The sequence below is a fragment of the Lolium rigidum genome, chromosome 1 (genome assembly GCF_022539505.1).
Source record: "Lolium rigidum isolate FL_2022 chromosome 1, APGP_CSIRO_Lrig_0.1, whole genome shotgun sequence".
In the NCBI taxonomy this organism is placed as follows: Eukaryota; Viridiplantae; Streptophyta; class Magnoliopsida; order Poales; family Poaceae; genus Lolium; species Lolium rigidum.
The window spans coordinates 15,201,069-15,214,502 of record NC_061508.1 but is presented as its reverse complement, the minus strand read 5'-3'; the positions used below and the strand labels follow the sequence as shown (position 1 = coordinate 15,214,502).

Genomic DNA, 13,434 nt, shown 5'->3' with positions numbered 1-13,434 from the left:
TTTTAGGTCGAAAGGGATTTTATAGGCGAAGAGGCGGCGCAGGGGGCACTGGGGCTCCCCACCACAGCCGGCGCGGCCCAGGCCAGCCGCGCCGCCCTATGGTGTGGTGGCCCTCCGGCCCCTCTCCGACTCTTCTTCGGTGTTCGGAGCCTTCCGGGAAAAATAGGAGGTTTGGTCTTCGTTTCGTCGAATTCCGAGAATATTGCCCGAACAGCCTTTCCGGAACCAAAAACAGCAGAAAACAGGAACTGGCACTGTGGCATCTCGTCAATAGGTTAGTTCCGAAAAACGCATAAAAATGATATAAAGTGTGAACAAAACATGTTGGTATTGTCATAAAACATGCATGGAACATTAGAAATTATAGATACGTTGGAGACGTATCAGTGGACACCGGAGCGGCAGTTAACATTATGCCATACTCCATGCTACGTCGGTTGGGACGCTCCAGCTCGGATCTGATCAAGACCAATGTGACACTGAGCGATTTCAACGGCCAAGCATCTGACGCACAAGGTGTTCCGAACGTGGATCCGACCGTAGGAAGGAAAACTGTCCCTACGACGTTCTTTATTGTCGACGAGCAAGAGCTCCTATGCTTCGTCTTACTAGGGAGAGATTGGATCCACGCCAACTGTTGCATTCCATCCACGATGCACCAATGCCTAATACAGTGGGATGGAGATGAAGTAGAAGTCGTCCACGCAGATGATTCAGCCAAAATTTCAATGGCTGGCATGAACGTTTGGGAGACATCAGGCCAAGAGCCACTCTCAGGCATCAATTTGGACGACTGCGAACGCATCGACGTGACAAAGGACGGGGTTAGGTTGGTTTTATCCACCGGCCTAACCGTGTAACAAAGGCAACATCGATGGACAAACGTGGCGATGCCGATCCAGGTTGGTCGGCCCCAAGGATCTATGGAGGAGCATTGCAAAACCTTCATTGAGCAATTCGACATGGAGGCCGATTCCAGCAATCGGCCAAAATTATCCTCACCATACATTCTGCCTGGGTTCAGCATTTGATCCAACAGGGAATACCTGAAGAGCCGATACCCTCAATTACTTGAAAGAATCGGCTCGGGGGGCACCTAGGTGGATAAAACACGAGGATATGAAGTGGAAGTGTCTTTCAAATGCCCAGTAGCCCAAGATATTCTTTGATGATGGGTATTGAAGTATGGGGGCCGATACATAAAACGGCCATATAAAAAATTCAGAAATTTTTAAGCACAGCCGATGCGCAGACATCGACTTAAGGATAGAAAGCCGGTGCATAGCCATCGACTCTAGCAAAATTTCATGGGATCTACCAGTGGCATGTGCAAAACACAAGGACCTCCAGCCTCCGTGTCGGAAGAGTTCTATTTCGAGCCGTTGTGTGATCATCCGCAATATCGACTTTCAACGGAGGAGGGGTGATCGGCTCCGGCCGGCTCTGCATGGTAGTTCTCTCAGACATGATCGAGCCTAGGTCCATTTGTCTGAATTGCGTGTCCTCGTCTCTGTTTCGCCTTGACTGAGACTCGGGGGGCAGCTGGTCTGGTGGATGCTCTGTTTTTGAAAGCCGATTGGGTGGCCATCGGCTAGTCCTGCGTCGTGATTTTCGTCAAGGGTGGTGATCCAGCAGAACTTAAACTCATTGGTCGAAAAGATGAAGGATAGATCATGAAGGCTTGATGCGCTGACATCGGCTTTTTGAGCTTTGACCAAGTTCGCAGTCACCCCGTGGTCGAAGAGATGAAGGGCGGATTATGAGAGACCGATGCGTTGCCATCGGCTCATTGAGAATCGGCTTAAAGGAAATCGACAAAATCAAATTGGGGAAACTTCTTCATTAATGAACAGGATTTCTTACAAAGAAAGAGCCGATTGCTCAAAGAAGGAAGAACAAAAGAAGGGTCTGTTGACCAATCTACTACTACTAGGCCTACACTAGTAGATCCTAGTCTACGGGCCATCGCTGCCCTCGTCGGCATCCTCGGAGCTCTCATCGGCACTACTGCCGGTGGGCTCCTCGTCGCTGCTCCCGTAGCCCTCTACGGGAGCTTCATCCTCCTCTTCATCATCGCTGTTGTCGTCGTCCCACCACATGCGGAGGCGTTTTGCCGGCGGGTAGCCCTCGAGGGAGTCGTCGTCATCGTCTTCCTCTTCCTCTTCTTCAGAGGAGGGGCAGCCGTCCCAGGGGAACAAGTCATCCTCGCTTCCGATTCCAGTTCCCCATCGGCGAGGAACTGGAGATCTCCATCTCCGCTGGTCAAGGACTTGTCGTCCTCGGACCAGACGGAGGAGGCGTGGTCCTCCTGGTCCCATTCTTCTGGTGCGCGTATGTCCTCCGGCGTCTCACGGGAGGAGGAAGACCAATTGGAAAGACCGGAAGAGGAAGAGGAGGAAGAAGACATGGTGGCGCAGGAGGGTTTTTTGGGTGCTAATGCGAGGAGGATGAGGGAGAAGCAAACTGTTTGGAACAGTTAAATAAAAGGGGATATGGTAGAGATTCAATGCCACAGCAGTTTCCGAGGAAGTGGTGGCCAACAGAAAAAAAAAACAGTTTTCGCAGGCCACGCGGAGAAGTGGAAGAGGCAAGGCATCGTGATGAAGGATACTGCAGCAGTTCTGCTCTGCCACGACATGACCCGACGAAAGAAAAGCGTAATGATTTTGGAAATGTTATTTCCAAAACCAGGGGGGCATGTGTTATCACCAGAATTTGACCGGATCAGAGGTGGGCCGCGATTGGAGATGGACTTGAAGAATATATATATAGAAGAAATACATGAATCGGCCTTGTGTACCAAGTTTGGGCTAATTGCCCGTGTATCTGTACCATAGTAGGATACGTGTCGGTTAGAAGTTAGAGTTTAACCCGTGCACGGTTAGGTGCACGCATGAATTAGAAAGTCCCCCGGACTATAAATATGTATCTAGGGTTTATGAAATAAACAACAACCAACGTTCACCACAAACCAATCTCGGCGCATCGCCAACTCCCCCGTCTCGAGGGTTTCTTCCGGGTAAGCACCATGCTGCCTAGATCCACGTTTATTCGTCGTTCATGCGTTGCTCGTACTGAAGCCTTTTTGATGGCGAGCAACGTAGTTATCATAGATGTTTTAGGGTTAGCATTATTCTTCGTATCATATGCTATCGTCAGTGCAACCCTTAGGCATCTAGCCGCCCTTACGCCTATCACGGGTGTAAGGGCGGCACCCCGCTTGATCATCGTTTAGTAGATCCGATCCGTTATGATTGCTCCTTGTTCTTCAAGGATTAGTTTAATATCTGCATTGTTAGGCCTTACAAACGGGTCGAAGGATCCAGTGGCGCGTAGGGTGTAGTTTGCTAGCCCTAGACAGGATGTTCCGAGGATCAACTTCGTGTTGGTATTTAGGCCTTGTCTAGGGTTGGTTTACGATCACCGTGCGTGGCCGCGAGGCTCGATCACGAGTAGGATGTTCCGATTATGCGGTGAAAACCCCAGATCGTAGTAGGTCGTTTTAGCTTTATCTTGATCAAGCAGGACCACCATCTGATCGTACACCTCGTACGTATCATGGGTGGATCGGCTCTTTGAGCCGATTCACAGGACAACCTGAGAGCCGATCGAGGCTCGTATTTAACGTTTACGTGTATGCCATGCAGGAAACTAAGCGAGGCATCATCCAACACCTTCCTGACCAGGTATAGGTCAGGTGGCACGCCCTTGCATCAGCATCGGACGTGTGCGCAGAAGGCTTTGCGGGCCGTCGCTCGGAGGGACCAGGGCCAGCCGCAGTCCTGGGAGATTCCCGGCTCTACGGTGTTGCCCGTCGCTGCCCGCCGGTGGGTTTCTGACCGCAACAACCTCTCACTTCCCTCTCGATCATCTAGGTCACCCGTCCACCCTCTCATCATCGTGCTGGCTGTGCTGGTCAACCTCTTACACTTGTCTCTTAATTCATGAACAAGCTACCTTGTACATGCTGCACATATCTCAAGCCTCTAGTATCTCTAAGACACCCCCACACTATTGGTGTGGTATTAGTAGTGGTTGTTGGATAATGATGGTAATCTATAGCAGCATTTTTCCTAGAATCAGTATCAATCTCGTGGAGGTGCGGCGTCATGGAGGTACATTGTGTAGGTGTAGACAGTGTCGTCACTGACCTTGTTGTGCAATGCTCAAAAGTTCAGTGTGTCGTATTTATATTTGTCTTGCACATAGGTAACGTAAATGTCGTGGCCACCGTCGGTGGCGGCATGCTATTCTTTCGACGCACCGTCGTGGTATCCCTTTGTGCCGGCTTCGTGTATGGCCGTGTGAGGATGGTTGTGATAAGTGAGAGGTAATGACATGATGTGAATAAGAGGTGAGTTTAAAACTATGCTCGTATACAACCAAACATACTAGGTTTTGTTTCTCTGCTGGGAAACAAATCTTCACGGGTCACCAAACGAAATTCAAAATATGACCGTCGCATTTTGGACGGGCTATGTTCCCTGGGAAATCTAAGATGGCCGCATGCTACCAAATACACCTAGAGTGGTCAATAGACATGTCCCAAAGACATGTTTACCTTTTTCCGTTTGCAAGGGAGGCAATTAGCGAATGAATACAATATCAAATACCAAATTATGGTCAGACATTAGACTCCGAAAAGAAATGAACATACACCACATGCACATAAAAAAGATATAGTCAATATACTTGTGATTAAAGACATGTGTATTATAAAACACATAATAGATCCCTTATTACAGAATTAATAATAATTTACTTTCTCCGGTTCAACTTATAAGGAATGCACATATTATTTTAAAAAAATTGACCATTAATTTTGTCAATAAAAAATAAATTATGTGCCACCAAAATTATACTCTTTAAAATTTCTTTTAAATACGAATTCAATGGTATAACTTTTCGGCATATGTCTCATATTTTGTTGATAAAATTGGTGCTCAAAGTTTTTCTTAAACTACATATTTTATAAGCTGAACTATAGGGAGTACATGTTTGCACATTTCCTGTAATGTGAATACAAAAGCCTATGCCACCACCTAATAAAAGTGCTCTTTGTCCAAAGAAAATAGTAAATCATGCATTCCTTCACCTAGCATGTCTATGCTATTGTATAAATACAAATATTTAAAAATCAATGACATGGAAATATCAAAGCATTTTCGCAGATACTAACATAAATGATCAAGTGCATATGAGATAAATACGAGTTTAATCATGTCATGACCTAAACCAAACAATCAAAACATGGCATTTTGATGAAAGGAGTTGTTCGCTTGCATGGACAAGGCGGTTTCAAAGTTCTCTCTTTCAAGTGGATAGTCTTCTACTATAAACATTTATTAAAAGTGTATGTAGGCGGTAACAGCCACTGAAGTTGCCTTATCTGCAACCTAAGGTCGCGATATTGAAAGATCGTGAATCGGGGAGAGGGTCGCTGGTGTGCAGACTCCCTCGCCATTCTTTCGTTCCCATCACGACGAGGTGAGGTCTCTGCAGGGGTGGCATTGACATCAACATTGGGTCGTCCCATACTCCCAGTCATGATATGGGTGGAGCGAAGAGATACGAGGGGCACATATTGAGGTGAGGTATCAGGGCATCTTCAGCGGCGCGATCGTCCGTCATGACCGAAAATGCGTCTATGGTCTGCTCCAGCGAGGCGACGCAAAGTGACCGGACCGTCCGCGGAGACGCAAACCTGGCCTAAATATGCGTCAGGTTTGTGTCTTCGCGAACGCTCGGCGGTCGCGGAGCGTCCTCCATTTCTTACCCGGTCCTGCAAGTCAGGGACAGCGAAATCGACCACTTCGATTTGCTTCTTTTTCCCCTTTTTGCTGCCCTAGTGCGATGCCACCACTCCAACCCCACCCGGCGCCGTCCCGCCGCAGCGCCGCAGTAGTCGCCGTCGGCTCCGTTCTCTCCGCGCGGGAGAGCAGGATCGTACTCGGGCTTGGCTCCGCCGCGTACCTGCCGGCTGATTTCGGGGCAAACGCTTCCGGTTGCGCCGCTCTTCCGCGCCGCCCACGACCTGTTCGGTCGATTGCGTCGGTAGGTTTCTTACTCGTGTTTTCAGCGCTATTGTGCGCGGCCATTGATCCACAGTTTGTACGCAGATGGACATGTGACAGATGTTGGACAAGTTCCGCGCGGAGGTCGTCGACTCCTCTTCCGACGAGGAGTCCGATCATTCGACGCAGACATTGGCAACTACTGCGGCCTCCATGATCCACGAGTTCACCTCAAACACGGGCCGGAGCACCGGGGCTCTGTGAAGGGGCGCTCCAAAAACCTGCCGCGGAACAGAGTGGAAGGGCAGGCCCGCCTCCACAAGGACTACTTCCACCTCACCAATCCGATGTTCCCGGAAAAATTGTTCCGGTGCCGGTACAGGATGTCAAGGGACCTGTTCTTGGTTATTCTACGGGGCGTCAGAAACTACGACCCCTACTTCCAATGTAGGCCCGATGCAACAGGTGCGCTAGGCTTCACCTCCTACAAAAAATGCTCCGCGGCTATTCGCATGCTCTCATATGGAATGGCTGCGGATATATTCGATGAGTATCTTCGAATGGGTGAGAGCACCTGCCTTGAGGCCATGTACAGGTTTTGCCGAGCCGTGATTGCCGTGTTCGGAGAGTATTACTGTAGGGAGCCAACTGTTGAGGATACAAGGCGGATCCTGTCTATCAACGAGTCTAGTGGGTTCCCAGGAATGATTGGCAGCATAGATTGCATGCACTGGGAGTGGAAAAACTGTCCATTTGGATGGCAGGGTGCGTACAACGGGCATGAGGAGGGAAAAACTGTCATTTTTGAAGCTGTCATATATCAAGATTTATGGATTTGGTATTCGTTCTTTGGCATGGCCGGTTCCAACAATGACATCAATGTGTTGCACCGATCACCGGTTTTCAACCGGCTCATGCAAGGCAAAGCTCTCCGGGTGAGCCATGAGATCAATGGAAATGCATATGACAAGTCATATTATCTTGCTGATGGCATCTACCCTGACTGGGCCACATTGGTGAAGACTGTCCGTAGTCCAAACTCCGAGAAGACGAGGAGGTTCGCCAAGATGCAAGAGGCTTGCAGGAAAGATGTGGAGCACGGATTTGGTGTGCTCCAAGCTCGGTGGGCAATTGTCCGTCACCCGATAAGAACATGGTCGCTGAAGACCATGCATGAGGTGATGACATGCTGCGTGATCATGCACAACATGATCGTTGAGAACGAGCGTCCTGATGGCCGCAATGAGAACCACTGAGAATTCCAAGGTGAGCTGGTTGCGCCACTTCCTGGAGCTTCATCTTGGCAGGACTATCTACATAGGAATGTAGAAGTCACTAACTAGAACGTCTGCAAACAGCTGCAAACGGATCTGATTGAGCATCAGCGGACATTGGCTTGCCATGAAGATCATGCCTAGAGAAATACTATCTTATTTTCATGTAGACTTTTAAAAATTTAAATGTAATAACTATGACTTCATTGATTTCCTTATTTTGTTGTTTGGAAACTTCATAAATTGATGCAAACGCGGAAATACGTCGGGCCGCTGGAGCCACCCCTAGTTGCAAATGGACGCGCGGACAAAAACGGTCTGTCTCGCGTCCGTCGCGCGACGCAAACAGACATTTCAGACGTCCAAAATGCGTCACGCCGCTGGAGATGCCCTCACTAGAAGGAGGTGCCGCCGAGCGCGGGGGGGGGGGTGTACTTCAAGGATGGCGAAGGTCTGTGTTTATTTCAAAATCAGCTGCATTGCAAGGTCTACGTGAAATTGAGTTGCAATGTCAATGGAGAGATCTTAACCGTTAGATCGTGAGGGGTGAAGGGCTCCAATTAAATGTTTCTTTCACAGTTGGTTTTTAAATTTAGATTTAGATTAGATAGTCTAAATTTACACACAAAAAACTATATTTGCAAACAAATGATCTTTTATTAAAGAACCAAAGCATATTTAGTACTAGTATTATTTTTGGTGTTAAACTGGAGTAATAAATACGACTGCCGGTTAACAATTCCTCCTCGGACGCAGCCATTAGCAACGTCACTTTAGGTTGTCAGCTGAAAGTCAAGAAAATTTAAGCTTTCCCCTTGGTCACCGCACCGGCGCGTCCGGCGTCACGGCGGCCCAGAACTCGTCGTCCTCCTCCAGCGCTGCCATGTGCTCAGGCGTTAGCGTAAGCTCCGCGTCCATGCTGCCCCCGCCCTCCCGCCCGGGGTACAGCGACGTCTTCCCATCGGACTTATTCCCCTTCCCGCTCCGCGCCGCCACGGGCCTGCCCCATCCGAAGTCGCACCCGTACATGTCGAAACGCGGCGAGCTTCCCACCATGGTCGCCGTCTGGTCGAAGAACCGCGCCGTGTACACCATCGGCTTCGCAGTCCACGCCGCCACCCGCGCCCGGATGGATTCGTCCGTGTGCGCAGCCACCGCCCGCCCCACGGCCGCCGCCGCCCACCCGTGCCCTCGCTCAAGCAGCTCCGGCGCGCGCACCGGCTCCGTGCCGATGGCGTAGATGGTGGTGCCGAAGTACTCCTGCGGGAGCGGGGGCCGGAGCCGCGCGCGGTTGTTGATGGCGACGCGGCACGTGGTCTCCTGCTCCGGGGACAACCTCCGGGCGCGGGTGATGCAGCGCCAGAGGAGCGACGACAGCGCCTGGAAACGCGTGAGCGCGGCGGCGCTGACGGAGTCCCCGGCGGCCAAGAGGTCTTGGCGCGCCCGCTCCTTGAGCGCCACCAGCGACTCGGCCGAGAAGTGCAGCATCCGCTCGCGCAGCGGCGGCGGGGGAATCCGATCGATGAGCTCCGACACGTCGGTGCACGGCAGCACCACCGGGGCAGCGGCTCCTCCGTCGGCTGACCAGCGCTTGAACACCGGAGGCGTCACCGATGGCGGCGGCGCGAGTCCGAGCCTGGCGCGGCCGGTGGCGGCCCAGACGTTGACCAAGTCCCAGAAGGCGGTGCCGTCCGAGAGGGCGTGGTTGTAGGCGAACCCCACGAAGACGCCGTCGGCGAGGTCCGTAACCTGGACGACGAAGAGCGGGTGGTCGACGGCGTCGTAGTTGACAGCGTCGTCGAGCGGGAAGAAGGACCCGACCAGGTCGCGCGGCACGTCGGCGTCGGGCGGGACCACGTCGGCGACGGAGACGCCGTCGGCCACGGCGTGGAGCACCTCCACCCCCTGCCCGTCGCAGTCGATGTGCACAGAGCATCCCAATACGTTGCCGGTGTCGTCCTTGTGTTGTTCGGTGGCAAAGCGGCCGGCGACGGGGTAGTAGACGGCGAGCGTGTCGGCGAGGGCGGCGGCGAGGTGGTCGACGACGTGGGCGGTGGTGGAGAGCGCCGCCTGATCTTTGGGTTTGTGGAAGAGGAGGCCCTTCTGGATGTAGTTGGCGGAGAGAAAGGCGGCATCCCAGGAGGTGAACGGGATACGCTCGCGCGGCCGCGGCGACGGCGACGGCGGCCTCACCGTGCGCGACGACAGCACTCGCACCATGGACGACGGTGACGGCATTGTGGCCTCTGTTTGTTCGGATGGGATTAATTGGTTCCTCTGTCGGAGCAGAGATTTATATACTACTAGTAGTAGGGTAATTTGGTAGGTGGCTGCACCTTTTTCTTGACCTCTTTATTCTCAAAGAAAAGGTCAAAGCCTAGAACAAATCTAAATAAGAAAATATAAAACATGAATATATTATAAAATAAATTTTATGGTGAATCTCTTAATTTTGTGGTATCATAAACTTTTTTTTGGTTTACTAACTTAGTTCTTAGTTTTTTTTTTGACAGAACTTAGTTCTTAGTTGATCCTATACCGTCAAATTTATATGGGATTCGTACACTTGAGATTTTCAGATGCAAGTTGGGCTGTAACTAAGAAAAATGCCTCCAAAGAGTTAGATTCACTTCGTGATTCATACTATAGGAGTTAGCAAAATGGATTGCAATGAGATTTTCAGTTGCAAAATTGGGTTGCAACTAAACTTTTTAATTTTTCAGTTTGCAGCTAGAAAAATGCCTCATGACTGTTAGGTTTTCTTCATGATTGGTGAGTTGAAACATGAGTTACAACATTTGATAACACATAATTAAGTTAGTTTTTTGTCAACTGAGAATTAATTACACTTTTTTTTTCTATAACATTGGTCAAAACTAGAAAATATTGATTGGCTACTAAATTTATATGCCTTATTCATGTGAACTGAGGGAGTGCTCACGTACCAAGTACTAGTATTGTAGTTGACTACATTGCTGCCACATAATTAACTATTGGAGTAGATATATAATATAGATGTAGAAATTTTGTTGGTTGGTGGCACTGCTGAGCTGGCCTGGTCTTTTTCAAAAAACAATTACACTGGAAAAGGTAAACTCTCACATGAATAGTAAAATTGTTAAGATAGCTCAAAATATTTGTATATCCTAAACAATATCGGTATTCTTCTCGCATGCCAGAATACTTATTTTTCTTTATGAAAATTTTATTGTATAAATATAGGACATGTACATTTGCACGTGTAATTGTTTCAGATACTTTTAGCATCAGAATGTCATCATTTGTTTCACCCCGGATTCCCGAAACATATGAATATATGATCTTCTTGCCGATTTGAATATACGGATAATTTGGGGACCTTTTTTAAGGAAGAAACAAAATGTCTCACATAACTAAATAACTAATAACAACTGCATGCCGCAGTCCAGCGGTACACATGTGTAGCTAGCTTGTTTCCCAAGGTATAGAGAAGATGGAGGATGGTGATGGAGTCAAAAAGACTGAGCAAAGACGTTTACCGTTGACTTCAGGTAATACATTAAAACACATATAAATAAATAAATAAAATGATTCTTGTAGAGCTCGGCCTGCGCATGTGCTTAGTAAACTTGGTCCACGTCACGTGTGCTATTGAGCGTCGAAGAAAAATTGCTCACCGTAGTTATGAAGTTTCAGGGAATGCGCGTGTCTCGGAGACTACTACCACACGAAGTGCTAACTAAGCTATACAAGCTGCTGCGGAAGGAGGAAATTTGTTGGAAATTACCATAGCATCAGCAGCGAAATTCAGTTGGAGATGGAATGAATCCATGCATGCAAGACCACCGGGTCTGCACTCGACAGATTAAAAGAATTAAAGCTTGACATGGTTGTCTAGTATTTGTCCAACTCATGTCCACTTGTCTTTTTTCTCCAACACATGATCAGTTCAAACATGGGGTTCGGTAGGCAATTAGTCGACATCAAAACCAACAAATTATGTTGCATACCCACCACCACCAGTGAACAAAAATGTGCGCTTCCACGTTACAAACTCTTTTGATGATTTTCTACAATAAATATGTGTACCATTATATAAAGATATGTGGAGTGGAAAAATATCTCCCAAAATATGCACAGTTTATTTTTGAACAAGGAAGCCAGTCCTCGTCTTCCTTGTTCAGAAAAAGAGTGTTTTTAAATTGTGCATGTATTATTCCTTTTTTTATAATAGCTCATAAATGAGTGTTTTTTGTTCTCGAAAAATAAATGAGTGTTTTCTGTCACTATTTTTGAGTGATCATACTTTACTTTTATACAGTATGCACGTTTTTGTTTCTAAGGAAAAGAAACATAAATTTTGAAAATAATAAGTCACTAGTAGAAAACGGGGCATTAGCACCGGTTTGAAATGGCCATATATACCGGATGGGCAACCGGTGCAATCCATCCGGTGCTAAAGGCCTCCCTTTAGCACCGGTTCAGTTGCGAACCGGTGCTAAAGGGGCACCACGTGGCCCACAGAGGAGCACCCGGGTGGGTGACCTTTAGCATCGGTTCGTGTTGGGGCAGCATTTTGGGGCCCTTCCCTGCCGCGGTAGTCTCTGCCACGGCAGGGAATTGCACTAAAACGCTGACAGACTCTCTGCCGCGGCATAGAATTACACTAAAACGCTGCCGCGACAGCAGAACGCTGCCGCGGCAGAGTCTGCCTCCATTTGAAACATGTTATAATGCAAACGTATATATATAGGAAACCATTATATTACATAAAAACGTTATGAATATATCGATCGAAGTGACACACGTTCATGCATATATGTCTACATCAACTTCCAAAATAATTTCTATCCAAAATTGGGGGGGGGGGGCTGATAGTATGCTCCGTCTGGAGCTATGACTTGCTCAAGTAAGAACCCGCCAATTCTTCTTGAATTGCTCGTACACGCTCGATTTCTAGAAGACCGTCCCGCAACCGTTGGATCTAATAATTTCAAGAAGGTGGTCAGTATATATATATTGAATGAAGCACAAGGTTATAAAATATAGTTATGAATGTTGTTTACGTACTTCAAGTCGATCTAAAATTTTGGCCCTCTGGTGGGTCGTCTGGTGAATAAACTCGCAAACGTAGAATCCGCATAAATTATTCCCGTCCTCTTGCCTCAAGCACTTTACGAGAACAAAGTTCAATCAAAATAATAATCAAGGATGGTAATAATGGTATTAAAACTAGAATCAAAGAGATGCGCGGTGTAGCTAGTAGTACTTACCGGTACAGGTCTAATTTCAAGTTCTTTTTTCCACGCACCCGGAGCCTTGTTGGTGAACCGTTTCCAAGCCCTCTGGAGCATATCAGCCATGTACCCCCCACACATCAAGGGGTTTACTTTTCGAGTCCATGACTTCTGCTACTCCGGCGTCAGGTTCAATGACTATCAGAATATAGTGAAACATGCGCACATATGCATAACTCATCAATTACACTTAACACATGGAGTAAGCAAAAAATATTTAATGTGTTCAAGACAGTAACACTCACGCGAAGTTGTAAGGAAATAATATTTCCCTTTTGTATGAGTGTTTCCTTAGGCATGTACCAAGTTATCCTCCGTGTCATTGGGATGGTGTGTGAGAGCATGCTCATACACGGTATATGGGTCAACGAACCCAATGTCATAGATTTTCCCAAATCGGCATCACGGATCTTCATTCTGCATAATATAGTGAGTATAGTTATATGCCTGCAATGGACGAGCCGCGGTAGAGACTTAATGACATAAATAATACTTACAAACAATAGGCACTCATCAGAGATTTGTCGAGGGAGTCTTGATTGAATAACTGAAATAATTCTGTAAATTCGATGTTTATCACGTCATTTCCACGCCCATAGTGCTCATCTTTGATTGCCATCATGATCCAGTTCTGACCGTTGTCACATGCATCCAAGTACCACTTATGCAGTCTTCGCAGTTGTGTTGATAGAAAAGGCAACTCATCAGCTCTGACAAGAGGATTCCCGTACTGGTACTGGTATGCTATTTGAACATCACCCGTGTGCATGAATTCGATGCGGCTTAAGTACTCAGGAATACTCATGTCGGCCGCACCTACCTCGTCTTTGTATAGTGCTACCATCTCCGGATCAAGGCATTGTAGGACAT

At 48.0% G+C, this 13,434-nt stretch overlaps 1 protein-coding gene across 1 annotated transcript; it reads right to left on the bottom strand.

The window, feature by feature from the left end:
• Window positions 1–7,982: 7,982 nt before the first annotated feature.
• LOC124667893 (uncharacterized acetyltransferase At3g50280-like) lies at window positions 7,983–9,526 on the bottom strand. The gene has a single exon (XM_047205130.1). The coding sequence runs from the start codon at window positions 9,524–9,526 to the stop codon at window positions 8,108–8,110; it is 1,419 nt and encodes a 472-aa protein (XP_047061086.1). The 3' UTR covers window positions 7,983–8,107.
• Window positions 9,527–13,434: the final 3,908 nt, after the last annotated feature.